The 27,982-nt window shown below is 41.3% G+C and overlaps 1 protein-coding gene across 13 annotated transcripts; it reads left to right on the top strand.

Moving 5' to 3' along the window:
* The first annotated feature begins 31 nt into the window (after window positions 1-31).
* LOC112899428 lies at window positions 32-27,853 on the top strand. Of its 13 annotated transcripts, none has more exons than XM_025967894.1 (19): window positions 32-212; window positions 731-1,331; window positions 3,661-3,815; window positions 3,927-4,185; window positions 4,344-4,403; window positions 4,500-4,569; window positions 4,670-4,793; window positions 5,893-6,093; window positions 18,289-18,360; window positions 18,495-18,620; window positions 20,599-21,090; window positions 21,214-21,278; window positions 21,383-21,437; window positions 22,308-22,366; window positions 22,579-22,939; window positions 23,100-23,240; window positions 23,359-23,513; window positions 26,459-26,530; window positions 27,537-27,853. In XM_025967894.1, exons 2-19 carry the CDS (start codon window positions 806-808, stop codon window positions 27,811-27,813), a joined length of 3,270 nt encoding a protein of 1,089 aa, XP_025823679.1. In that variant the 5' UTR covers window positions 32-212; window positions 731-805; the 3' UTR covers window positions 27,814-27,853. The 13 variants fall into 13 exon arrangements, with proteins under 13 accessions (XP_025823679.1, XP_025823683.1, XP_025823681.1 ...); XM_025967898.1 differs by having other exon boundaries at window positions 34-212; window positions 712-872; window positions 1,121-1,331; window positions 4,344-4,569; window positions 27,537-27,852; XM_025967896.1 differs by having other exon boundaries at window positions 34-212; window positions 731-872; window positions 1,121-1,331; window positions 4,344-4,569; window positions 27,537-27,852.
* The last annotated feature ends 129 nt before the right edge of the window (window positions 27,854-27,982 follow it).

The following is a 27,982-nucleotide window of genomic DNA, read 5'->3' on the forward strand; positions in this document are numbered from 1 at the left end:
GGACTCGGTACACCATCTCCAGCTAGAGCAAACTGTTACCGATCCATCTGCTTATTAGTCGATCGATCGAGCTCTATCCAGTACGTACTAATCCGATCCCCCCCTTTGTCAACGACCAAGCTGCAAGGCGAGCAGGCGGCAGGAGAATAACAGCCAGCCTACGAGCGAGCAGGCCGGCCGGCGGGCCGGGCCAGGTCTCCACCTTATTCCAGGTTAGCGATCGATTGATATCCTCAATTACTGCTCTCCAGTTAGTCCCAGGTGAGTACACATGTACTTCTTTTAGCTAGGAAGCTGCTGGCCTGGTGGATCGGTGCTTAAAGCATCGGGTGGATGCTTATTAAGCACACGCATCAGTGTTAATTACTCATCAAATCTCCTCCTCCTCCTCCTCCTCCTCCTCTTCTTCTTCTTCTTCTTCTTCTTCTTCTTCTTCTTCTTCTTCTTCTTCTTCGTTATTTAGTAGGAGTAGAATAATCATGCAAATATGTCATTAGGAATAGGGAATGGGTTAATGATGGTAAACAAATATTGCCAACAAACTCCTATATATGCTTGGTTCTTGGTTGGTTAATCCGGCCCTGTCAATCCCCGGCAACACAAAAGAAGATACAAGGTTTCGGAGATTATTGCAAATAGTTATTTTCTGCTTTTTTTCACTGTAAATATACAATAATAGGTCATTAACAACGTCATTCCTGCTGACTGAAGTTGTTGGCTGATGGCTCAGGCGACTGCTCCTCTCCTCCCCTTCCCTCTCCATGCTTCTCCTGCTGGCCACGATCTCCTGTAGACTTCTTCGGCCATGGATTTGCAAGGACTGGACCACAGCCCTGGTCTCTCCTTTCAAGCAAAGATCTGGGAACGCTTCGGTAAGCCGGTGGTTTTTCTAGAGGGGCACGGCCTTAGGGAATCTTTTCTGGTTATCTCTGTTGCCCGATGCAAATTCCGGCTAACAGAGATCTCAGTAGCTTCCATGCTGCAAGCTATACTGGGTGGGAGCGCCCATTCTTTTAATGTCAAGAAATTGGGTGATCGGTTGTTCAAATTCTCGGTTTCTTCGGAGGAGGTGGGTTCTTATATCTGCCAGTCAAAATCATTTGAATGTGAACATTTCAAGGTTTTTTTCCATCCTTGGGGAAATGGCGGCCCGCAATCCATGGCGGAATTGCAAGCCTGGGAGCAAGGACAGGCCTCGGGATGTGCACGTGATAGTAGAAACATGAAACAGAAGAAATCTTATGCTGATGTTGTTCGCGCAAATATTGGTCATCATGTCCCAACTGGCGACAATGCAATTCCTGTCTCTGCAGGTGACACCTTATTCACAGGTCTATATATCTACATCTCTAGCTAGCAAATTCTTTTGTTATTCTTGCTTCTAAGTTCCAGCTGATTGGATCAACCAATTAGTAGCAGGATTTCAAGAAAAGGCCCATTTTTATCGCATTGAATTTCTGAGAAAATTAGTCTAACTTTGATCACCTATATTTTTGGCATTCTAGCTCCAATGGGTCCTCAGCTCAAATTTCGAATGTTCTGCTCTTCTGGGCCAGAGGACTTATTAGGCCCGTTAGAAAGTGAGTTTCTGTGGACTGCCCATCTACCAGAGATTTTTTTGCCACTTCTGCTGGCCCACCTGCGACCCCGAGCAGCTCGCTCCCGCCGCCCTCTTCCTCCATCTCCGGCGGTGGCGGTCGCTGGATCCGCTACCACCGGTCGCGGCCACGCTAATCCGTCATCTTCCCGCACTCCGTCTAGGTCCTGGCCCACCTGTTGTCTTCGCAACCACCATTGGCCGGCAGGTCCTGCCACGCCGCCCACTCAACCAGCTAACACAGCGATGTCGGGGCGGCTTCGGTGCCGTCTCGCCTCGCAGTAGCACGCGTGACTCTTAGTATTCGCGCTTCGGCTTGATCCTCGACACACTACGAGCAAATACCTCACTTCATGGGGCTTACCAAGATGTGGGCATGAGGCGGGATTCCTGTATACCTTCCACAAGATTTGCACTTGCACAATTTTCATTGCTCAATATTAGTGATATAGGAGATAGATGGCTAAGATTGGACAGAGGAAGGAAACCAAGGAGCCATATGCTTGACGTGGCACCAATTGTTAGAGAGGACGGATGGGTTTACTTTGAACCTCAAACATGAAATACACTTTTCTCTCAAACAATGACTCTAATTTTGTTTATTTCATTTAAACCACCATGTTGTCTAGAATCAGTGTAAAAAATGAGATCCAATATGTTTATACTTTACTTTTTTTAAAAAAATAACATTCGGAATGCACTATTTTAACATTCTAAATATACTACCACGACACTTCCAGGCAAAATGCTGATCAAGTATTTTCCTAAGATAAATTATGTTATCCAAAGCTGAATATATATACATACATATGTACGTATACATATGTACGTACGATGCATACATACATACATACATCCATCCAACCATACATAAATGCATGCTACATATATATGTACGTATACATAAAAAATGAAAACAAAGATAAGTAATGCATCATAAATAAAGATTAGCTAGGAAACGAAAGGAAAAGGAAAAATGTAGCGCCAAAGCATGCAGTGCAACCCTTAAAGAAGTCGTGCCATGAGATTTGGCATAACCAAAAGGGCTAGTTTTTGAAAATTTAGATCCACACGAGTTATTATTATAATATTAGATTCAAAAAGATTAAAATAAACAAGATTCATGAACAGCATTGTTCTTTTTAAATGTTGATCTCAGGCGGCCGTAACTTTTCTCACCCTTTGAACCATGGCTTCAATCCTCCGGGTCAAGTACTATGCTACTACATCTAATAGCTCGTGAAAGAGCTACATAATGACATCAAGCATCACAAGTTGAGCGTATAGTGCACTGTATCACGGTGACTTGATTATGTTTGGTATAGCACCCTACACACATTGCAGTTGTCCCAACCAGTTAGCGGGCGTGGTCGAGGGTAGATTCCAACTGTGGATTTGAGGGTGACGCCCTTGGAATTTTTTGGGGGTGCATATACTTTCTTTATGGAAAGCTATGGAAATCTTATCTGTTTTTATCAAATTATAAGCTGAACCAGAGCTGTTCGAAATGTCGTCTCTATTTCCAACTACGGGTCCCCTTGAGATGACAATGACATATAACCTCCATGTGTCAACACAAACTAAATGACAATGCAGAATCTAATAGAAAGTGCACATTGTTAGCACAAATGGTAATTCTAGCTGATAGACACTAGTTGTTGCACGATCTTCGTTCAGTGTGGTAGCAGAAACTACTCTCTTTGTTTTTGTCATGCAACAGTATCAGCAACACATACCTGTTTCAACCTGTTTGACTAACTTTTCATGATCTAACAAACTTTTGGAACAATCAATCCATCATATGAATGATCATAAAGATAGTAATAGATCCAATCTACTACTATGCACATGTTCTAGATCGATAACTATACAGCAAGCATGTGCGGTTCTAATACTATTGTCGGGCTAGGGAACTAGCATCCTGGTGTAGTCGAAGTAATACACGGCAACCACCATACCACCATCATAGTAATAACAAAGACAATAGCATCCACCACAATTTATTGATCATATTTGCTTCTATGTGAATAGAAAATTTATACTTGGTAATTTATGTTTTGCAGAAATGGATTATCAAGAGAACGAACAAGAAGCTCTGGAGAGAATATTAAGTGATGCAGGTGTGGAACCAATCATGCTATCTTTTGCATTTTTAAGAAAGATTACAAATGATTTCTCACAAGAGATTGGTCGTGGTGGGTTTGGAGTTGTTTATATGGTATGCATTCTTTCTGGGTATTCTTGCAGAAGTTAAAATTGCAAGTATTTGACCTTATGGAATTAAATACTAATATCATTGATAATGAGATATTATATATATGTTAAACAGGGATTCATAGGCCGAAGTGGTAAAGTTGCTGTGAAGAAGCTATCCAAAACAGATGAAGTTTCTGAAGGGCAATTTAAAGATGAGCTTAAATGTTTGATAAGGGTTAAGCACAAGAATATAGTAAGACTTTTAGGCTATTGTTGGGAAACACAAGAAAAAGTGGTAAAGTTCAATGGGATTTATGTTTTAGCAGATGTCCGAAGAAGGTTCCTCTGCTTTGAGTATGTACCAAACGGAAGCCTTCACGATTACATAAAAGGTTCGAATGCTGCAACAACTATACGTGTTGGGTTTTCTTCCATGTATATTGCATCCAATTGCTACACATGTCAAGTCTCCTTTCTGGTCGTCAGAAAGGAAGTCAATAATCTTCCACGTCATCTTATTTTATAATTGCTTTCATATTTACTTTGACAGATAAATTCCACGGACGTGAATGGGATACATGTTATCAAATTATTGAAGGAATTTGCCACGGTTTATACTATCTTCACAATAAAGAATGTATTTCTCATTTGGATCTCAAGCTAGAAAATATTTTGCTGGATGCTGACAAGGTTCCAAAAATAACAGACTTTGGCTTATCAAGACACTTTGGTATTGGACAATCCAGAATAATCACTGAAACAATACGTGGAACACTGTAAGCAAAGCCTCTTTATAACCCAGGCCATTATCACTAATATTAAATCCGTCGATTAGCTTTATGCCAGTATTCTTAAAATTATCATATTGTAACACAGGGGATACGCTGCACCAGAGTATTTAGACAAAGGGGAACTATCTTTCAAGTCAGATATATTTAGTTTGGGCATAATAATCCTGAAATTATTAAAGGGAAGTACTGATCCACCTGATCTCCAAAGTGTAAGGAATATTTAGTTCACCATTATGACACATTAGTTTCATTGAATCATTTATAGATTTTACCTCGTCCGCAAGTCCTATGACAATGATTGAGGAAACTAGAATTAAACCTCTGTAATGCAACGGGACCCAAAGCATGATGTTATCATGTCAATGTAGGATGTACCGAGTGGAGCAAGGGAAGGAGAGTGGTGGTGGTGTGTGTGTGTGTGTGGGTGGGTGGGTGGGTGGTGTGTGTGTGGGGAGGGGAGGTGGCGATGACAATCGAGGTAGGCTTGTCTAAGGCTGCACCGGAATGTGGCAACACGAGGACTGGACCTACACATGCAACACCCTAGATTGTTTCTCCCCAAATCTTGCGCTTCTGCAGTATGGATAGGATAAATTTCAAGCTTCCCAAATAAACAATATGGGAAAATTTGTCTACAAACCTATCCAGAGACCATGCCATATGTATAGAATTAAAAAAATCATTGCTAGCTAGGAATTAAGGTAAGTAAAATAAGCTAGGATAGTGGGAAACCCTTGCATAGTGTTTGGAGTTAAGAAAAACTTACAGTGCTATAGATAGCAACTCCAACGGTAGCCCCTATTTTGAGGCCCTAAACCCCATTTGGGGCTAGTCACCATCCTAACCCCCGAATCATTTCTCCAGCCCTAGTAGCAGCCCCATTTTCTTAGCCTCTATTTCCTTTCTCTTCCATATATTTCCACACAGTCTACATGTTTACTCTATGTATTATACCACAATAGTTTAAACCGCAATATTTGAAATGCATAGAATTCAGCCCTATTCAAACCCACAATTAAAAATTTTAAATAGTAGCATATGTACATCGGTACCCCTAGGCACCTACCTTAATGAGCACCTCAGGCCACTATGTTCCTTTTTGCTGACCCACGTCGCTAGCTTACCGCTTAAAGAATTATTAGCCAAAATTAACAATTAAAACCTAACCACTAAGCATGCTTACTTCACCTAACATGTTATTGATTTAGACCTCTTTTTGTCTATATGCATTATGGTTGAATAAAAATATTTTGAAAACATTGGAGTTTATATAAACATATTTTCTGATTTTGAGTTTGAATCTTACAGTGGCATCAATCACTAGATCTGGACTGCCCTCAAGTGAAGACATGCATTAAAATTGCACTATTGTGTGTAGACAACGATCAACGTAAAAGGCCTACTATCCGTAACATCATTGAGATGTTGAATGGTAAGGAAACCATGATTGAGATGGTATCCACGGTTAATGGCAATTCAAGAAATAACTCAGGGTCTTCAATAAAAAAGGTACTCAGTCCATCAAAAAAACTCATTGTCTTCACTAGGTTGTGCATTGTCCTAAGTCAAATATTTTTATATTTGATCAATACATTTTTATATAATTTATTTAAAATAAAAAAATATATGTTATGATAGTTGACTTCATGATAAATTAATTAACATAATTTTTACATTATTAATCTTTATGATTTGTTTTGCTATTCATAGTTAAAGTTGAATATATTTGAGTTAGGAAAAACCTAAAAAACTCAATGTATTATGTGATTGGAGTGCAGCTAGGTCCAACCAGTAAATTGGTTGTTTCTTAGGGCTCTAAGCCAAATAATTTCTATATGCTCTACTAGAAAAGTTATAATAGGTGAAATTTTATTTATGTCATAGAAACTATTTTTTATCATGAGTTGCAATTTTTGACGCTAGCATGATGAAATTTCATTCGCCACCTATTACACGTAGCTAAAGATGTTATGTGTCGAAGATGTTATTTTATCATAGATTTTGTGAAGATTCTTCTATCATCACTACTTTATGACACTCGTGGTTTGTCATCGTGAAGCTCAGTAAACGTCACAAAACCTTACGCATGGATGACTATACAAATGACATGTAGGATAAAATGTCATATATTTTTGTCCGCGTATGATACGGTGATGACTAGGATCCAACGTGGCAGGTCTATTGTAACAATTTATTTCATCATAAAATACTTGGTGGCCTAACTACCATGCAGTGAGCAATCTAATATGGTTAAACCCACTTGTATGGGTGAGACTATATTGCTTCAAGTGACAATACCGCGAACTGTCGCCTGAAGAGCTCTTTCCACGTAAAACTAAATGGGCTCTCAACCCAACATGCTAGGTGCAGGTTCATTAACTAATTAACCATGCAGACATAACTGGTTAGAGGAGATTACGAATAGTACTCTCGCCAGAGGAAAGAGAATAAGAGTTGCATGCATACATATGGAGATAAATTGATGACATCACCCCCATGTAACATGTTTCAAAACCAAAAAAATCTATAAATCTTAAACTGGACATTCAAATTAAATTCCAATTGCATCATTGCATTTCTTGTGACAAGGTCTTCAAAACAAGACCATACTTGACCATATTTTTAGATAATATTTAAAAATATATATTAAAAAGAGCTAAAATATTTCAAATACTGCAAAAAAAATTACAGAATAGGAACAAATAATTATTTCACCGAACAAAAAATTAAACATGATAAACAAATAATAATACACAACAAAAAAAAGAAAGGTAGGCAGCTAACTTGTCTGCAATATTTGTTGGCAATTTTGGATGAATTGAATCATTTTATTATTCATCTTAGGCCTTTTGTTTGTAATATTTAGAGGGGTAGGGATGAATGCATGCAACAAAAGATAAAATGACATCATCAACGAACCGAACATCTAAATTAATTTCAGATTAAACCAGTGTATTGTTTATGTTGAGATATTAAAAACAAGATCAACAAGAAGTATATTTTTTAAGTTGAAGATGATTTATAAGATATATATACACAAGAAATAAGTTATATGAATTCATGGAACAAAAATTCTAGACTGTGAACAAATTATACGAACTTATGAAATAAATATACACATCGAAAAAAAATTTGTAATCATACGACAACAACATATACATTCGGAATATAATTACATGAACTCAAAGAACATATATGTACACATAAAATAAATAATGTAATTTTAATAAAAATCTATATACCTAAGGTTAAAAAAATACACATAAAACAGTTATATGAACTCATGGAATAAAGATTGCACACCTAGAGTAAATGTATATGATAAGAAATAAAGAAAAATGAGAAATAAATAGAGAATGAAAAAAAATTAAAATGGAAGATAGAAAAGAGAATAGAAAAAAGAAATATCAAGTATTTTTTATTTATTTATATCACTCAAACATATAAACCATTGGAAAGGAAATAAAAACAATAAGGAGAGAAATAGGAATTGTAAAAGATTCAAACAAATGATACAAATATTATATACTTCAAGTAGAAAAACTATGAAATAAATAATAAGAAAAATAAGATGAAAAAGGGAATACACTTTCAAGTGGAAAATAAATTATCTATAAAAGAATTAGAAAGAGAAAAAGAAAAATAAAAGTAGGATAGAAAACAAGAAATATAAGAGAAGAAAGGAAAAATAAGAAAAAGAAGAAAGAGGAAATGAGCGGCTTTATGTGCCATTATTGCAGCAGAGCAGCACTGTATAAGCACATATGCGAAAAAAAGAAAAAGAAGTATGCTGCAAACATGTATGCTATCAGATCGGATAGCTATAGCAAGAACCGCATGCATGTGCGCCAAGCACATTGGCCAACGCGTCAACAGTCCGGCAAGGAATATGCACGGGCTAACTAAAAAGATTTATTAGGCTCATTAACTCTCCGATCCAATCTTACATGCTTCAGTGATAAAATTATCATTTGCAGCGCGTGCGACATGTAGTGACGGTGCACTTGTATGGCCATTTGAGCCATTTATTTTTTTTGGAGGCCATTATTTTTTTATTATGGCCAGATTCTTTTGTGGGCCTTAAGCACTCAAGCCCAGTTTTCATATGGGCCTAAAGCACTGAGGATCAGTTTAATGGATGGGCCTGAAGCATTCAGGCCTAGTTTTCATACGGGCCTAAAGCATCAGTTGGGATTAGTTTTCATATGGGCTGAGAAAATTTACACACATTACAGTCTATTCAACCCATTACGTCCATCTCAGCCCAACACAGCTAAACATACCCCATCTCAGCCAACACAAATAAATATATCCCATCTTACCACATCGCAATATATCAATGGACCCAAAATATCATGTAAAACAATTTCACCATAATGCTATTGTGCTGTTTCTAAAGTTTGTGTTTTTTTACAAAAGCTATACGTCAATGATGATACTATAATTTCCCCCCTCTCCTATTTAATTTACCTGTAAACAGGGTATTCCCACATGTATACATGCCTTCTAATGAGATAATAATAACAGGCTTATTTCTTGGGTCTTATGTTAATTTTAAGCACATGTGAATACGTGGAGAACAAAAAAAAAATACAAGATGAACGCGAGAGGATTTGTCAGTGCCGTAGCACAACTAGCACGTTTTCCTATTTCGTTTTCCTTTCTCACCTTGCATCATCGAAAGAAAGTTACATTGACTCTTTTATTTATAGAGAGGATCGGACAATGGGCTGAGCTCACTTTCAGACCTCGTTCTACTACAAATGCCAAATTAACTCATCAGTTCTTGACTAACGCAAAGGGCTATCCTTAAACCCTAGGTTTTTTCTAACATGCATGCATGCATGTATGCAAAGAATTTTCACACCATACCGAATCAGCTAAACTGTAAGATTAATGTTGATGATGAAAATTGAAACGGGAAATAGGTCTGAGACGTTTAAAAAACCGGCCTGGCCAGTTTGTGTACCGCCCCAGGGAGATAAAACGTACTAGGGCATACCACAGTATGCTACCACACTTAATCAAACAACAAGCACTAGTATAGAAATAGTCTTCGATCTTTGACATTTGTCCCGGTCACAGTTAGGTTCGGGACTAGTCCAGGTATTAGTCCCGGGTCCAACGGCTAGGGAGCGTGCGGGAGAGCTCTTGAGTTCCTTTAGTCCCGTTTGGTGTTACCAACCCACATCAAAGGGTCCTTCATAGGTTAGTTCAAAAGGATAACACCCTAACTAGAGTCGCATGTGTTGAGTAGGTGCGGTGGCAAGGAAGTTATACGCGAGGCAAGAGATCTCATGTTCGAATCCTACGTGCGGAGTATCGGAACTAATAATTCGGGTCTTCTGTCCCGGATTTGTAGTCCCGGTTATGTAACCAGGACTAAAAAGGGTTAGGAATCAGAACTACCGGCCGATTCTTCACTACTGAGGTCTAATTAGAAGCTTAAGCAAAACAGCACATGATTAACAAATAAAACCGCAACTCAGCAACTCCGAGTGATTATTACACTGAAGCAAAGACTCCAGCAACCAAAAGATTCATTGTTACAACATATGTGAAACGAACCGGGTTCCCAAATCGAGAAATCCGACTCCCTGTATCATTGTGATAGTCCCTGGATCAAGTGCTATCAAATACAGAACTCATTCCAGGTATAATATCATACTCATACTATGCTTAAGGTCAAACATGGGTTTAATTATTACATAAATCCATAGAATTTGTACTACAGAATTTATTACAAACTTCTCGGCTAGAGCGGTTTAGGCAGAAAACGTAAAGCGGTAGGTAGTCCTTGGGCCGTCCTTCATCTCCTGGATCCTCCTCCACAGGCAACTCGAGTGTAGCACGGACTTCAGTCGTACCAACCGTCATCGTTGGGGTCGAACTTCGGATCGGATCCTGCATCGTACCAGGCTATCCCCAAGGTATGGGATAGGTTCACGTCACCATCCGAATGCAAGCTTTATTGTGGACTATATTAAGGGTAAAGTAAGGTTCAAGGGGTAAAGCTGGGGTTCCCTATGCATGCAACATCATATAAATATATACATAAATATACACGTCTTCTTCCATCCTCGACTCGGGCCTTTCTGACATTCTGGACTCCCGGTCAACGCACACCTTCCAAACCACCAAGTCGATGTAAGAACTCCCTCTCCTCGCATCTCAACTGCCCCCTGGCAGAAAGTTATTCTAGAGGGAGGTAGAAGTCATGAGTATCACTAACTAATAAGAGCAACAGAGGAGTAGGGATGTCCATGACCGAGAACGCGGCTATACACATAGATTACACCTTGCAGGGGTTGTACACCTGGACCCACTTGAATCGACACTAGCCGGAGATCAACCGACAAATAGACGAAACACCGGTCTACAGAAATAGAACTAGGAGCCACGGCACCATCCGGCTTTCCCGGGTCTTGGGCATCCTCCCACAGAAGGTCGCCCCGGGACTGTGAAGCCTCCCATGCGTCTCGAGGAACGTGAGGTCAGCACCTCCTTCCCCTGCACCGATACTCAAATATTCCCACAAGTCATAGTTACTCTCACTCGGTCCTTAACTGCCGAAGCGGGCATCTTCATCATGTGTGTCTCCACCACAGTGGTCCGTGATTTTACCCTTGACAGGTGCCTCCAACACCTCAACCTTATAACCAAAACGCTGTACCCACCACAGGTATTCCGTAGGGTGTGCCAAGATACACACCCTAAGCCATCGATCCATGATCGAGTTAGTTTTGCCCACTCCCGGCTAAAGCCCTAAACACCGACTCCTGAATAGTATACCTTCACACATGCCAAGACTATCCATCCATTCTCACACATACACATTCAAGGATTGATAAGGTATTTCATATAGTAGACAAGTGTGATAGGATTGCAAGGAGTACGGGTAAATAAGATAGGCCATGCAGGTTCATCTTGATAAAAATTATGCAAATTGCGATAGCATATTCAACAAGCAATGCCTAATAGTTATTCAGATCATAGATGGGCATGAACCTGGCGTCTCTTTGAAGTCCTCCTGGGCTTCCAGGTAGTCCTGGGCGTCGGTCAACTCCTCGTGGTCTGATCTTTTTCACAAATACGAGTAAGGCAAGGACCAAAGTGCAAAAATGCACAAAACTCTCCAAATAAGATCCAAATTACCACAAAATCTACTCTGATGGGTGGTTTATGATTTTAGAGGAATTATGGATCTGGTTTCATAATTTTCGGAGGTCCGGTTGATTTATTATGAATTTTCTAAGAAAAAACCTATTTCTAAAATTAATAAAAGAATTTCGGAAAAGAAAACATTCAGCAGTGAGACGTGGCAGCACTAGAGCATGCCACGTGGCATGCTGACGTCAGCATGACATCATCATGACATCACTGGGGTCAGTTCCTGCTAACGTCAGCAGTGGGCCCTGCTGACGTTAGCGTTGACCGATCAATGTTGACCGGTCAACGGTTAATGGTCAAGGGGGTCAGTGGGTCCCACTGGTCAGTCTCTCCCCGAGGCTGATAGGTGGGGCTCTCGATCAGGCCGGGTAAAAAGAAAAAGAAAAAGAAAAAGGTCCAGCTCGGTTCTGGGCCAAAAGGGGTTGGGCTGGCTCAAGGCCCAACCAGGCTCAGCTTGGCTTCACGGGTCAGCTCGGCCTGCGGCTCGGGTCCTCGGGCCGGCTAGGCGTGTAGGCCGGCTCGGTTTAACAGGCCGGCCCGCGTTCCATTCCTCTCCTCCCTCTCTCTCTCACAAAACGGGCCCAGGGGGCAGCGCCCCACACCTTCCCCGACAGGTGGGGCCCGCTTGTCGGTCTTTCTACGAATCTGGTGTGGTGGCCAGATCCGGTCTGGCTTAGGCCCGTGCGGTCCTGTGTGCGTGACCAGGTGTGTGTGTGTGGCGTGCGCCCAGGACATGTTCGATGAAAGGCCTAACTGGCCTGGCCGCGACGAGGACGCGATGTTGCGGCATCGGTGCGTGGTCACCGCGCACGGCAAGGCCGTGGCGGGGTTATGGCGCGGCGGTCTGGCACGGGGCGCATGCGAGGGTGCACATGCAAGGGCGGCAGCACGGTGCGTGTGTGCGGATGCGCGCATGGCGCGGCGCGGTGGAGGTGTGGCCAGCGACGGCGCGGCGAGGAAGGGTATGGCTCGGCTCGCGGCGTGGGTGCGCATGCTCGCTTGCGGGTCCTGGCTTCCCAGGACCGCAACATGGCCGTGCCATGCGCGGGGCATCGGCATCCTGGGCCCGCGGCACGACGCGGCGGCGGAGGGGCGATGGCGGCTGCAGGGAGGACGAGCGGCGCGACGGGCTCCTGCACAAGAGTGGCACCAAGGTCGGAAGGGGAAAGGGAATATCCTAGAGCTGGCTACGGGGGGTCATCGGCATTGTCGGCAGCACAAGGGAGAAGGGAGGCGGCGGCGGTGCTCACCGGTGAGGCTTGACGGCGGAATCCTTGGCGCGGTGGTGGACTGGTGCAGGCAGGTCGGGGCCGTGCAGGGTGTGCGGCTGCGTCAGGGTCGTCGTTCGGGCGCAGGCGTGGCGAAGCTCCGGTGCGGCGATGGCCTTCTCCTCCTCGTGCAGCTCGAAGTCCTCCACCCCCTTGCGCTGCTCCTTCCCCTCCTCTTCTTCTCCTCCTCCTCTGCTGGTGCGGCGACGGCAGCAAGGGAAAAGCAGGGGGTGGGTAGGGTTCTTGACAGTGGCCTCGGGGGTTCTTAAGGGGCTGTGCTAGGGTTTGCGGCGCAGGCCCGGACGTAGAGGACGGCGATGGACAGCCGTGGCGCGGGGACGTGTGGCGCCATCGCACGGCGGAGCGGCGCGGCTCGGTGGCCAACACGGGAGGCGCGGCGGTTTTGCTCCCGTGTCGCGGAGCAGGGACATGCGGGGAGCGGTGCAGGCGGGTGACGCAAGTGAGCGGGGGCCACGGCGGAAGGGAAAGGGAAAAGGGGCGCGGCGGTTAGGCCCCTCTGTCGCGGAGCGGAGCGAGCGGCGGGCGGAGTGAGCAGAGCCGGGGAGCGCTGCGGGTGAGCGGAGGAACGGGAAAGCTGACAAGCGGGCCCTGCTTGTCAGCTGCCCCGGGCGGAGGTGAAGGGGCGCTGTTGGGAGGCCGGCCGGCTGGGCTGGGCCGCGGCCTGTGGGTTGCGTGGCGCGGAGAAAGAAAGGAAAAAGGAGAAGGGGTGCTGTGCTGGGCCGTGCTCGCATGGGTTGGCCTTGGGCTGCACGAGCTGGGCCAGTTTCTGGCTATGGATCCAAAGAGGTTTAGGAGAATAGTGTTTAGATTTGAATTTGAATGGCCCATTTAATTTCAAATCCCACTCAATTGAATCAAACAATTTGAAAGCCAATCGAATAAAATCCAACAACAATTTCAAAACAAGATAGGTCGCAATTAAATCCAAAAAGACTCAAATTATTCATACTAGCATATGATTGGTCCTTAGTTAAAAATGACAGGTTAATTTACTAAGAGTTCGAGATAGAGAGAATTTAGGCTTATATTTGGATCTAGCTAAGCGCATACACGAAAACTTTTTGAAAACCCAAAATTTTGTACATTTATAAAATTTTGTACATTCCGGCAAATCCCGAGATGTTACAATATGTGTAAGGAATGAGAGTATATCAAGATGTAGGTAATGACTCCTGTACAACCGGCCGAAATTTTATCCAGATGTACGCATCTTTTCCATTGGTCCGGCTGCGTACCATATGCTTATCTAGTCCATCAACTATACTAGACTAGACCATGTGATCCTTTAATTTTTGTTGCATTCGATGACAGCCGGTCAACTGGTGTGGTACATGCAACCAGTTTCAAAACTTAAAAAAGTTATAATTCCTAAACCATCCATCAAATTCAAATTCCGATTGCACAACTGTATCTCTTTCAAAGAGACATTCAAAACAAGACCCCACTTGTATATGTTTCGATAATATTTTTCAAAGACACATAAATTACTTTTTGTATAATAATGGAGAAATACCAAAATAAATTAGTTAAAATACTCAAGTTGCCTATTATTGATCATGCAATAGACATTCATCAACCCAATAAAGTTGTTTACCCTTATCCACTGATCACACCAATCAATCTATCTTCACAATATCAACACCAATATCCACTTTACTGAACTCAGGCTTGAGAAGCAACATTTTGTAAAGCCATAAGCAACTTTTGCAAAATCATAAGCAAATTATAATACACTAAAAAGTATTTTCTCTCACCAAAAAATATATTATTGAAATATAGTGATGTGAGATCTTGTTTTGAAACTCTTACTAAAATAAACACGTTGGAGTAACCGGATTTTGATTTCGATACTCGATTTTGAAACTACGATCTTTTTATTTTGAAATTATGTGCATACACATGATCATCCATTCTTTTACTCCCCTCATATATGCAAGCATGCGCTTGTCGTCATTCTTCTTGTTTTCTTCTCTCCTTGATTATCCCCTCGTATGCATGCACATACTCTGGTGTACTGTGTTGCATATGCATAATACAGCCGGCCGTAAATTAGTTTATAATACGGCTGGCCGTAAATTAGCCGCATCTATGCACACATGCTGCTACTCTCATCCCAAAGCGCATCCTACAAGCTTAAGTACATGAGACGGTTGAAGCCAGAGTACGAGGTTTATGGATAATTAAAACAAGCAAATGCTTTAACACGGCTATTCAGATCCGAATTAAGCATCAATTTAATCACATGATAGAATGGTAAAGAAAAGCATAAGGCTTGTTGTTGCCGCTCAATTATGACATCTTTTTTTTTAACATTTTAGTGGTGTTTTATATTGATTCTTATTTTAACCTATCAGTTGGTGTCTGAAATAACCTCATATCCTCATATCCACATATGTACGATATAAATAGGGTTTTTGTAAAATCTTGATGGACAAACTGGACTAAGAACATCAAAGAAGGCCTGCACCAGAAAATTGAGCAAAGCCAGAAAAGGCTCAAGCCAATCAGCCTAGGAGCACCTAAAGAGAAGTATAAAGACCCCTAAATGATCGCATGAAAGAGAAGTTATGATTTCACTGCTAATACATCAAGTTTTAGGCATTCCACCCTGCCACGAGATTAGGAACGTGGGAGATCATGAAACAACCAAGAAACACCCTAGGTGTTCAGACCGATCGGCCTGGCCCTGTTCTTTGTCATCTTGTCACCATCTTCGATCTAGTGAAGTTTCAAAGGCTTCCTACCCCTGTTGTGCGTCAAGATATGTAAGATCATGAGATAAAGTCTCTTTTGCCCCTGGGATCTTACACATATTGACGCATCTAGATATTGTGCTACACTTATGTTTAAAATCAAGTTATCATAGAGCTATGTTGATGAGTGCTTTGATGTGCTTGGCCAGCAAGATCCATAGGGTTGCAGCAATCTTGATTGTTGTTTTTTCCTTCAGAAAATATCCGTGCAAGCGGCGACACATGCACCCCCACCCAACCGTGCAACATGTGTACTTTAAAATTCGTGTAACACGCAAGGCTTACAGACAATGCTTTTGTATCAGCTGTAACGCTAAGTAATGATCCCAAAAAAAATAGGATGGCAGGTGCCCTCTGCACTGACCGTTGACGTCTGATGACTAATGCATCGCACTCGTGCCCAAAAGCGCAGTTGTCGCGACGTTGCATGCCAAGATGTGTCGTGGGGAGGAAGAAGACGGGTATGCGACTCAGAAGCCTGACATCATTGACATTTTGGTTATGGGTTTGTCATTAAATAGCATGGAAGATGTGCTGAGTGAGGGGTGAGATAGAGTTAAATGATGCATGCTTAGATAGGGATTGCAATATATTGATTGATTGGGGCTTAAATGATGCATGCAGGGAGCAGTTTGTTGCATCATGCCACATTAGCATTCCGCTGTTGCACATCATCTCAAATGCATGCTATCCTTTTGTCCTGCTGTAAGCCTATAACTGATACTCCTGTGTATTTGGACTGCATCTGAACTTACTTATAGAAAAAAAGCCTAATTCAAAATTAAATAAGGATTATTTTTTACCCTAGCAATGGATTTCAGAACATCATGATAATAGGCTATGTTATACTATATGCACTTCTAGATCTTATGACTGATATAATGACAAAGAAGACATGAATAGCTTTTTTATGCTAACCTTTTATCTTGCAAGCATTCTCTGATCTCGTTTATGAGTCTGATGTGTTAGTCTTACTCTCAAGTTCTGTAAGCAGATCACACAATATCTTAGGTACATGCTCTATGGCGCGTCAGTCCAAGTGACATAGCTGGTCCTGCATTTCGCGCTCCATAACTTTCAAATAGGGGGGAAATATTAGCATGATTCGGCTGGCTAGCTCACTATTAGTACTGTTGTCATTACGTGCAGACAAAATCATTTCGAGTGTCTCGTATCTCAAAAAGTAGAGATTCGACAGTTGGCAGCTGGGGGCGCATGTGTCGCCAGTTGCAAAAAATCCGCTCTATTTTTCCTCTGTACATCATTATAATACGGTTGTGGAGAGACGGTTGATTACCCTTGTGCAGTGACTTTATGCGGGAGGGAAAAAGTCGAGAATCTGAGCAATCTTTTGGTAACGCTAGATCAGTACCATTCGTGTGGTGAAAGCATATGCAAGTGATCCTAGATCGTTAGAATGAACGTTCCATTTATATCTGTTGATAACTGATATACTTTGACCTATTAACTTTAGTCCTTTACTTAGATTTCATACACAATACCTACTTTATTCAGATAGTAGAATTAATACAATAGCTGAATCAAAAACCACTTGTTCCGTGGATTGACCTTGAGGGAATACCCTAAGCAAAAAAACTAAACTGATCCATGTGCTGGCGGTTCATAAATTTGTGTCCTTAGTTGAAAACAATACATGTATTGAAGAATAAACTTAGATTCACGGTAATAACTTTTTCATGGTGGAAATCATAGCAAAGAAGCCTCGCAGGAAAGAATAAAATAAACTAACAATTATATAACAATGTCAGGTGCACATGATGCAATGCAATGCATGGATACCATAATCCACCCTCTCATACCAAGAAAAGGTAGAAGGGATGTAACCACATTGCTATTTCTCAACACGTGTTATTGTACTGGTATTGTGTTATGTCTCTGGGCATAGACACAAATCTATATAATTGAGAGTGCAAATGCAAGGTTGCAACACAAGGATGAATGGTACATGAATGCATAATTACGATCAACAAAGGTAATACAAAAATGCCTTGCGATAGAATATTCCAAGATATACGAATAACCTCAAATTCAGCCAATAAAGTTTAATGAATGGTACAAAAATTAGGTGGAGATGATATAATAAATAATTCCAACTCAGCCCTCGTGTATTTAGCATTTACTACATTTTACTAAATATCTTCCTTGTTTTTTAATCTCCACCCCGAATTACGTAGCAAGACTGTCATTTTCGTGATATTCTCAACACCAAACCACCTTTTTTATCATTGAAATATGATAAATAAGTGAATTGGAATGAAGTTCATGAGAGTTGTTCTCCCTGCAGAAGACGTAGTGCCTCCTTTTCGTATCACCAATTTCTTCCTATTCTTTCGTCTACAGGTGCCAGTCTTAAAACATGGAGAGCCTGGGCTGACTGGAACTTCTAGATACTGTTCCCGCCTGTTGTTTTCCTCCACAGGTGTTTTGAGATCTTATCTTATTTCTTCATGTGTGCTTCATTTCTTTTGCAGGCAAAGTCAGTTAATGAAGCCCATTCGATGGATATTTATGTAGCACCTTTGCCCCAGCGAATAACCACTGAGGTGAGTTTTAATTTAACTCGAACTCAACGTGTACATGGCACTAAATTGAGTAATTGATTGCTCTTCAAGCGTAGATTTAATTGATTTAATTTATATGAGATGCTACGCCTCCATGACCTTCAGTTGCTTTGCAGGCAAAAAGTTCTGCATCCGACTTGTTGGTAGATGATCAGGTGCAGTCGATGTCTTTGTTAGCAGCACCATCTCCGCTCCAGCGAGTAACTGTTGTACCTAAGGGATCCGGAGAGACAGGCACTCAGGTGCGTAAGCGTAATTAGTAACTGCATCAAAGATTCGTTAATTCCAATGAAGGAAAGCTTGCACGGGCAGTTGACTAAATGGGGATAGGTAGTGTAGCTATCTCTCACCGACCGCGCAGGCATTTACTTCGAGCCAAAGGGCCCGCACGTCAGATGCCCCACCCCCATCTTATATAGTCTCATGAGTCATGGATACTTATCCTTAAATGATTCATCAGACAATATCTTGTCTTTTTGTTTATCTCATAGTAATATCATATTCCTTAATTTATGAATAGAATAAAAGAAATATTGTGAGTTGCATCATAGTGACAAGTCATAAAATAGTGGAAAAGTGATTATATATTCCTAAATTTACCTTTTGATGCGATTGTTTCCAAAAACAACGACCACTTTTTTCTCTCACTACGTCTTTCACTCCATGTTACAAAAATTCTACATGGCATTGTACGGGATGACCTTTGAGATGGTTTACGTGTACTACTTTGAGATAGCTAACATGTGCCAATGTACCTACCCTTACATTCCTCACAGCTGCATGAGAAGCCCTTTTTCTCCTTCAATATTTTTTCTCCATGCTTACCATTAACGATCGAGAGTGCAGAGCATACCGTGTTGGTGCTGCATTGTTGTGTAGTTGCAGTAGTAAGCTCGCTACGCATGAGGCAAGTGGAATTTTTGAACATCTTGCCCTTAACCGGTATTAAAAGTTAAAGCTACCGGATGCGCACATGGTACTGAAATTGAGCCTTTTTAGTCTCGGTTTCTTGGTATAGGATTGGAAGTCCGGTACTAAGAGGAGTACCCAATATTTTTTTTCCTAGTAGTGGTGGTGGCTTTCTGGTGTCCTGGCTGTCTAGTGACTCAAAAACTTAAACCTGAGCTTACCACAAATAAATGGATATGAAACTCCATGGTGTGAGTATCCTCCTCCATACGGCCAGTTTGTCCGACTGTGGATAGCTTTACTGCTACTTCTATTGAGTTCAGAGTCATCTTGGTATCAACTCACCGAACCGCTTACTCAAGCGGTTCATACTGTCTTTAGATGGATCCTAAAGATTTGATTGTGTCTCTATTGGCTATTTCGCAACACACTGCCATTGTGGGTGGTGTGTCTAAATAATATTTGTATGTTGTCCAAGACTCCAAGGTACATTGGCATCCAGAAGGAGGTGGCAACAATGGGGGAGTTCGATTTGGTGGTGCTTCCTGGGTACTGGGTAGTGGGTACTGGTTCTCTTCCAGGAAAAAATCTCTGAGTGCGGCCTTAACTAGTTGTAAAAGAAATTGTCTGTTCGAAGAATTTGCTCTTTAAGTGAGTACCTATGGTTTGAACTTTATCACTTGGATCATGGCAACGGTAGCATGTGCGAGTCTTGTTTCCTTCTTGATTTGGAGGGCTTGTCTCTGTATCTAAGTCTTTTTCTTGTTGGCCCATTAACTGAAGATTACGTTATGTATTGTAGTTCGCTGCTTCTCATCTATGATGTAATCTCCTTTGTTTCAATAGGTATAGGTTGTGTGTTTCATAGCCTTGCAGAGGTTGGGAGTGATTGTCGTCCTAGACTGATTGTACCAAGTTGATCTAATGGTATAAGATTAATAAAACTTCCTTATCGGGAAAAAAAAGTTACTACATCGAGTTGATAGAATCCAATACAATGATGTCTCCAACGTTTCTAACTCAGCTAGCTGCTACAAGCTAGGATGTTTGCAATAGGATTCTGCTTAGCATAAAAGAAATAATGAAGATAGATGAAAACAGCTGACTCACGTCCTAAACACACGTGCTATATATTAATAAAGCTCTATGACATATGGACCTATATTAACTCTGATAGTATGGCTGATCAATTAGACATTCTATATCTATTATAATATGTTTAGCTGATATCTATATATATTTCTTATAGATGGTTGGTCGTCTCCGATACTGGAGACACTCTTTAACTGGTCATCGCTTGCTTGCACGCAGATACGGTCCCTCGGATCCACTGAGATTAGCAAGCTGCTGGACGTTCACCCGCTGGAGCTCCGCTTCCCCTTCGAGCCATACAAGCTCATCGAACGTCCAATGACCCTGACGAACAGGACAGACCATCCCGTTGGCTTCTGGATTATACCGACCAACCCGGATACAAGCTCCCACATTCATTTTCAATCCTATTTCCTCTGGATGGGCCCATCCTGCTGTTTTCAAATAATGGAGCCAAACTCAACTTGGGGTGCAGTTATGACAATGAAGCAATGCGAGCCACCACCATGGGACACATGCAAGTTTGAGGTGCTGATGATCGTCATGTTGTCGGAGGAACCCCTCAAACATTTGGAAGAATACCTTACTCGTGGGAAGCTGAGCATGGACAGCAGCTTAGTGAAGAGAGTCGAGGAGTTGGGGGGCGAGGTGCACCGGGCGATGGTCAAGGCTGTCATCTGTGACCCGGAGGCAGTGCTCCACAACCAAAAGGTAAGTTTGCTAGTATTATTCGAGCTACACGTGCCATATCATACATGTCAGCGCGATGCATGGAGAGTAGTATGGTTAGTTAATTAATTTCCTGAAGGCTTATATATATGGTTGTATCACCAGTTCAAACCACCCATGTTGGATTTTAGGCACATCAGATACGTAGACGTGCATCCCACGGAGCCATGGTGAGTACATGATCCTAGTGGCACTCTAATGTTTGGCCTCTAATTTTGATGTAATAGATCAAGTTATATGATATACTTCCTTTAATTTCACCACATGATCGCAGGATCTTGATGGCTCAAGATGGAGGTCATGTTTCCATTTGGAACTACCAGACACAGGTACCAATACTACTATGAATCTCTATATATATCTAGCATGAATATTTTTTCAAGGTAATGTAAGAGGTATCAAACTTATAACATGTACTCTAGTACGTAGTAGATACCAAGAAGAAAGTACCTCAAGTCCGTCCGATCCGAATTATAATTCATTCTAGTTTTGTTCTAAGATAACTTTTCTAACTTTGATCAAATTTATAGAAAATGTATTAACATCTACAATACGGAATAAGTGCAATATACAAATTTCATGGTGGAATCAATTAATTTAATTTGATAATGTAGATACTGGTGCTATTTTTATATAAGTTTGATGAAAGTTAGAGATGTTTGCCTTAGGACAAAGCTAAACTGTCGTACAATTTAGAACTTAGGGAATACCTCCTAATAATAAGTTATAATTGGTGGTACTTATATATACCTTTTTCAAGGATCATAAGAAGGCTAATCTTATCTTAGGGCAAATACATTGGTGCATTCTAATAGGTGGTTTCGTGCATTGCGATGTAATCCTGAGATGATTTAACAAATGACTCAATGGATTGTCTCGTAATAATTTCTCAATTCCGTAATTCATGCATAGAAAAAGAAATATTGTGAGTTGAGTAGCAACCACAACTAGTACGATGGTAGAAAAGTGGCGCCATAGTCCTTAATTCTAGCTTATGAAACGGTTGTTTCGTGAAATAACCACCTCGTTCCCCCTTTCGTCTCTCTCCTCGACATCATTAAAAATCAGATGTGGAACTGCATGAGACAACCTATGAGACAACTAACGTATACCAATACTTACCTTACAACTGTCAGCATGCCTAATCTTTTTTAAAAAAAATGATGCGTAGTCTTACTTAAGTGCTCATTTCTTGGCAGGAAAGAGTGATGAAGTTGGAGGTCACCAGAGTACATACACCTGCTACCTTGTCTAGATGGTGAAACTTTGACTTGAAATTTATATATGAATACACACACACACATTCCAAATAAAGATGATTAGATACTATGAAAGTGTATTTTTATGATAAATACAGTAACATATAACTTATTATGTTTCAAATCTACTACACTATTTATTCTTTATATTTTGCTAGTCTATGTTTAAAAAGTTTGACAAGTTGAAATATCGAGGTACATTTTGGGACAGGGCGAGGGGGAGTACCAGTGACCACTGGTGGTTCGTGTTCTGCCCCAAATTTATCGCTCGAGAGCAATGGTTCGCAGCCGGGGATACTGACGGATGGGTCCGTGTCTACTCTTACACAACAATGGACAAGGTCATGGAATTTAAAGCTCACGACGAACCTGTCTGCTTGTTGTGCGTTCACCCAACACGCCCGTTTTTGCTGACGGCAACTTATAATGACGAATGGATCAAGCTTTGGGACTGGAGTAAGAACTGGAAGTTCGAAAACAAATTCAACACGCAGCGCCATGGTTCGGAACAACTCATGTGGCACCCAAGGGACACCAACATTTTTGCTAGTGTTTCAACTTCGAATGTGAAGGTTTGTTTGCCCGGCCGCCCCTTCGTTTCCTAAATTGTGTGTTGACTGTGGTAGCTTGCTAGGAGCAGTGAGTGAAGAAAGAACCGACCAACTACATATAGTTTTGGCGATCAATTATATATGTGGTTACAAGGTCTTCTTCTCCTCGTGAAATTTGAAGGTTTGGGAGACTCGTTCTTCGCATCCTACCGCAACGCTGAAGGGTGCGAAGAAGGGTTGTTATCTTTACACCGAGAGCAATCGGCACCTCATGGTTACTCTTACTTCCGACTGGAGGACGAGCGAAAAGGATACATCGCAGGTACATGGCATGCCGGCCTCTCCTATCCGTGTGGATGAACAATAAGCATTGATAATCGGCACCTCATGGTTACTCTTACTTCCAACTGATACATCTATCCTTTCCCTTGTTGGATCAGATATGGGATTTGCAGACTGAGGAGTGTGTTCACAAACTTGGCTTGAGCGGCTCGGGCATTATTGATGACATTGCTTGCCACCCAACACTTCCACTATTGGCTACACGCGGTACAGCCAGGACAGTTTGTTTGTGGGATGCCAGGCCGGCCTACAGGTAATTAACTAAATGCTCCAGCTTGATCCAACCACACCTGGCTAGCTAGCATGCAACAAATTATAGATTCCCCACTGAGAATGGTGGCTTCATATATATGCCTCCTTGTGGATTTTTAATGTATTATTAGTCTTATTCCGTGTTGACGTGTATATATTATCATCTTCTGATCTAGTCTCACTTATGTCGTTTATAGGCGTATAAGCGCATGAGGCGGTGCATGTATGTGTGATTATCTGCATTTATACTGTTTTTCTAAGGAAAATAATGATATATTAAAGTCCATTAAATGAATGGTCAAATAATTTGCTTTTTGCACGAATTTTAAGAGTTTTACTTTTTTTTATCAAACATGTGGTTCTTGAGTATATATATAAGATGCTTGAAAATTAGTCTCGAACTAAGTATAACAAAGGCAATGTTGTGAACTGAGAATATTTCAGTTGGCCAGATTTCTCATGGTAGAATATATCCAACCGAGTTTGAATTCTCGACTTATACTTGATTTTTCAAGATTTTCTTTAGGAACTAACGATGCTATTCTCACTACGCTGGAAATCATTTGTGGATATCTTTTATTATTTTAAGGATCGATCCCACCTATAGAATCGGTCTTAAAAGTCGCCTCCATTTTATGATCGGTCCGCTTGATTGACCGACCATAGAAATGGCTGCCCTACAAATAGGCCGCATTTCTACAGCCGCTCATAATGGCAATCAGGACCTGAAATAATGAGTCGTACCGACACAAAAAAAAATAAGCACACGCTGCCATCCAAAATTTTCAGCCACCATTGTACGCGCCACGTGCAAAATCCTCAGCTCCCCTATCTCTCGTCCACTTCCACTCCCTTCAAACCTTATATACCCTTAGACTATTATCACTCGAATATTTCATTATGCTGTTTTCAAAAGTACCACATTTAACCCTGAAAAGTTAGTTTAATGAACAAAACAATCTCACAATGCATAGTTTTATTTTATGATTTCATATGCTATAGTCATAGTATTTTGTCGTTGCATAGTGTTGAAATTAAATGTGCCATATAAATTGTGTAACTACTAGCAATTGCAATTAACTAAATTAATTAGTAGCACACCAACTATGGCTGTACGGGATCGAGAAAAAGTATGATGATGAAACAAATCACTCTCGGTGGGGGTTCATTCCAGTTTCAATATTTTGGAAATTATGTACACTAAGTTTTATTCCTAGGTCAATCTCAATGCAAGTTTCATAAGACTTTTATCCTCATTAAATGATATGCCATGTAAGCAAAATCGATGACATGGCATGGAACTTATGGAGAGAGTAGTTGAGTTTTATGGAGATGAAACTTGGTACGCACAGTTATCAAGACTGCGAAACTGGAATGAAACCCCCAACTGAGAGCAATTAGTTTCATCATCACAACTTTTCTCGATCCCATGTGGCCATAGCTAATGTGCTAGTAATTAATCTAGTTACAATTGCTAGTGGTCACACAATTTATGTGGCATATTTGATCTCAACACCATACAACAAATTTAAATGCTATGTCTAACATATGAAATGGTGAAGTGAAATTATAAATTGTGAGAGGTTGTTCCATTCTTCAATTTAAACCATTAAAAATGATGTGGCACTCTAGAAAATCACACAATGAAAACAATTCATTGAGAATGGTCTAAAACTCAAGATTTCTCTTTTTGTAAGTTTCATACCATATCATTGTTTTCTCCTCGTGCTCGGTTAGCAACAGTGAACCGGTCAGCCTCACGTGGTGGGGGGGGGGGGGGGGCGGGGCGGGCTGGAACGCCGTGGGCGATATGTGCTCAGGAGGTGCGGTTCGATAGTAGAGGCTCGGATGGGAAGCGTCGGCCGCGGGGTCGGCAAGGGTGTCGGTGAGCGGTGCGTTTGCGGGGCTGGTATGGAAAGCGGTCGGCAGCAATGGGCTTATGTGCTCGGGCCAATGGTACCGGCGAGCAGCGTCGCCTTTTGTTTTTTTTTTGGAAACAATTTCTAGGACCGGATTTATATCAGCCGTGTCCAATAATCGTTTTCTAGCACAGGTCCCCCAAGTAGAGCTAGAATTATTTGATTTCTACAACTGATTACATAGGACCGATTTTAAAAACCCTCTCTAGAAGTTGTTTTGCCGGTCTAAAAAGATTCTTGGCATAGTGTGTTTGAGTGGTGTATGACATGCCCGTTGTCATTTTAAAGATCTGCCAACTTAGTCGGTGGTGCTCATAGAGGCAGTTGCATGCGTGAATTAATAGGAGTAAGTGTAAGTATGTGTATGATTCTGCAGCTCTACCATGCTTTTTGAAAAAAAAATAGTAAGATAGTATTAGTTAGAGAAAATAACTGTCAATGTATCAAACAAAATTGGCATTGCAGATCTCCAAATTTTTTCCATGGAATGACAATTTGTTCACTTTGATCGTATACCCGTCTTGAGAATTCTGCATGTGTCACTACACACTAGCATGGACATAGGGAAAACCCGGAAAAGGAAAGCCTTATTCCACTCCCATGTGACAACTCGACTCCTTTTGGAACTTACGGACATCAATCTTCACGAGAATCCTCTTTCGATCATCACAAAAAGAAAAAAAATACAAGAAAGGTCCCTTTTTTAATAGATAAATTTTGTCACAATGATCATATCTTTATTAATCACCAAAGCTCAAGTGGTAGAGCGCTCATCTATTGTTTCTGTATTATATTGATCACTTGAGCTTGACGCATCCGATAGCCGCATTCGATTCAAATACTTTGAGTGGTTATTATATGTTTGGTCGGTAATTAATACTAATGCTTTGAGTATGACTACGACGGCACTACTGTCCATATGTGTTGTTGTGGCTTTGACGGTTCGCTTGAATAGGCACTATCACAATAGTATTTAATGATCGACATGCATTGTTTCTACTAATGGTGGTATCCTAAATGTATATAGGCTTCAGAAAATAATTCGCTTGAAGGATACAGTTAAGGGCATGGAATTCATAGGCACGGAGAACTCAACTAGGTAAGTTGTATTTTTTGAATTTTTTCAAAGAAAATGCTATTTTAGTTAACATTGTGATTTCCCTAGTATGTAGCAATTAAACATGGCTTCGCTGCAATAAAAACATTAAGATGTGGAAATCTTCTCATATTAAAGGACATGGTCTAAATTTAAAGTACTCGAATTTTGAAACAGTTCCAAATTATACTATACGGCATATTCCAATGTTGTCGTATTATACATGTTTACACAAGCACGCTAAACGTCGAATTCTTAAATGCACAATGATAAACTATATTAATCCTGTTGTGTGCTTATTTTCCCATTTTTGCAGCTCTAACCTCAGGGCATCTCTAATTATGCAGGCTTTTTGTTTTTCTTGATAGAGAGGTAACAATAGTGAAAATTAATCTCGGAACGGTAAGGACAAATACTTGAGAAGTGGTGGGAGGGAAAGTGCTCGTTACAGATTGCATGGTCGAACTGAGCACCCACCACAGGATTTCCTAGATCTAGTGACAATAGATAATTTAATATACTTATCATTGCTAAGCATGATAGTATTTACCAAACTATTTTTCATCAAGTTATGTACATTATTAGTGACAAGATACTGTATTTGCCAAAAGATATGCCATTAGCGACGACGAAAGTTAGCGATGAAAAATATTATTTTGTATTGACACTGTTTACTTAAGTTAATTCTAAATTGTGACCAATATTTAAAAATAGCGATCTATAGCCACGGCTATAGCAGGCTATAGCCCTTGGGAAGCCTCTCCGCTAGGATAGTTAGCCCTTGGCGCTAATAGATCATTTGTGCTAATAGTGGGGATAGCCCACTAAAACAGCTAAATTCGGCCTTCATTTAGCGCCACTGCGCATAGCTCTCGGGTCAAAAATTACATGGGCTGCATGCCTCCTCAAGTGTTTCCAGCCCAGCCTAAAAAATGGTCCGAGAGCCCCTCAGCTAGCCAGGTACCCAACCCTCTAGCGATGCTCAATTCTCTCGATCTCCCCTGAGCAGTGTGGCGGTGGCGGCGGCGACGCCCACAGTCTGCAGCGGCGGTTGCTGCGACGCTGAGTCCGGCGGCAGCGGCGACACCCACAACCGGTGCCGATGGCTGCTGCGGCTCCTACTAGGGAAGACGTGGACAACAACTTCCGGCGCCATGTCCCATCCAGAGCAACATGGAGGCATGTTTAGTTTTCTTCCCAGTTCTCACCTACACAATGTCTGTAGCTCTGTTTCATTGTTCTTGCGTAATTATAGTGGTGTTTGTTTAGCAGGGATGTTACTTTGAATGAATGGTTAGCTACTAGCACGCTGCATTGCTGCCGTTGCATACTTGTATTGGTGCTTGTTGGTTTGTACTGCTCGTGCCAACCAAATTAATAATGTGCTTCAGTTTGTCATTCTGTGTAAATAAAATTGCTAGTTTCCCTTGTGAAGTAGAGTTTGCGGCAGCAAAG

This window comes from Panicum hallii, chromosome 7 (assembly GCF_002211085.1).
Source record: "Panicum hallii strain FIL2 chromosome 7, PHallii_v3.1, whole genome shotgun sequence".
NCBI classification, from domain to species: Eukaryota; Viridiplantae; Streptophyta; class Magnoliopsida; order Poales; family Poaceae; genus Panicum; species Panicum hallii.

Coding starts and splice junctions, on each gene's coding strand:
- LOC112899428 (XM_025967892.1), top strand. CDS start 806: ATGGATTTGCAAGGACTGGACCACAGCCCTGGTCTCTCCTTTCAAGCA. Junction 6,094..18,288: donor CAGGGTCTTCAATAAAAAAG/GTACTCAGTCCA, acceptor TTTCTTTTGCAG/GCAAAGTCAGTTAATGAAGC. Junction 21,438..22,307: donor TTTGGAACTACCAGACACAG/GTACCAATACTA, acceptor ATTTCTTGGCAG/GAAAGAGTGATGAAGTTGGA.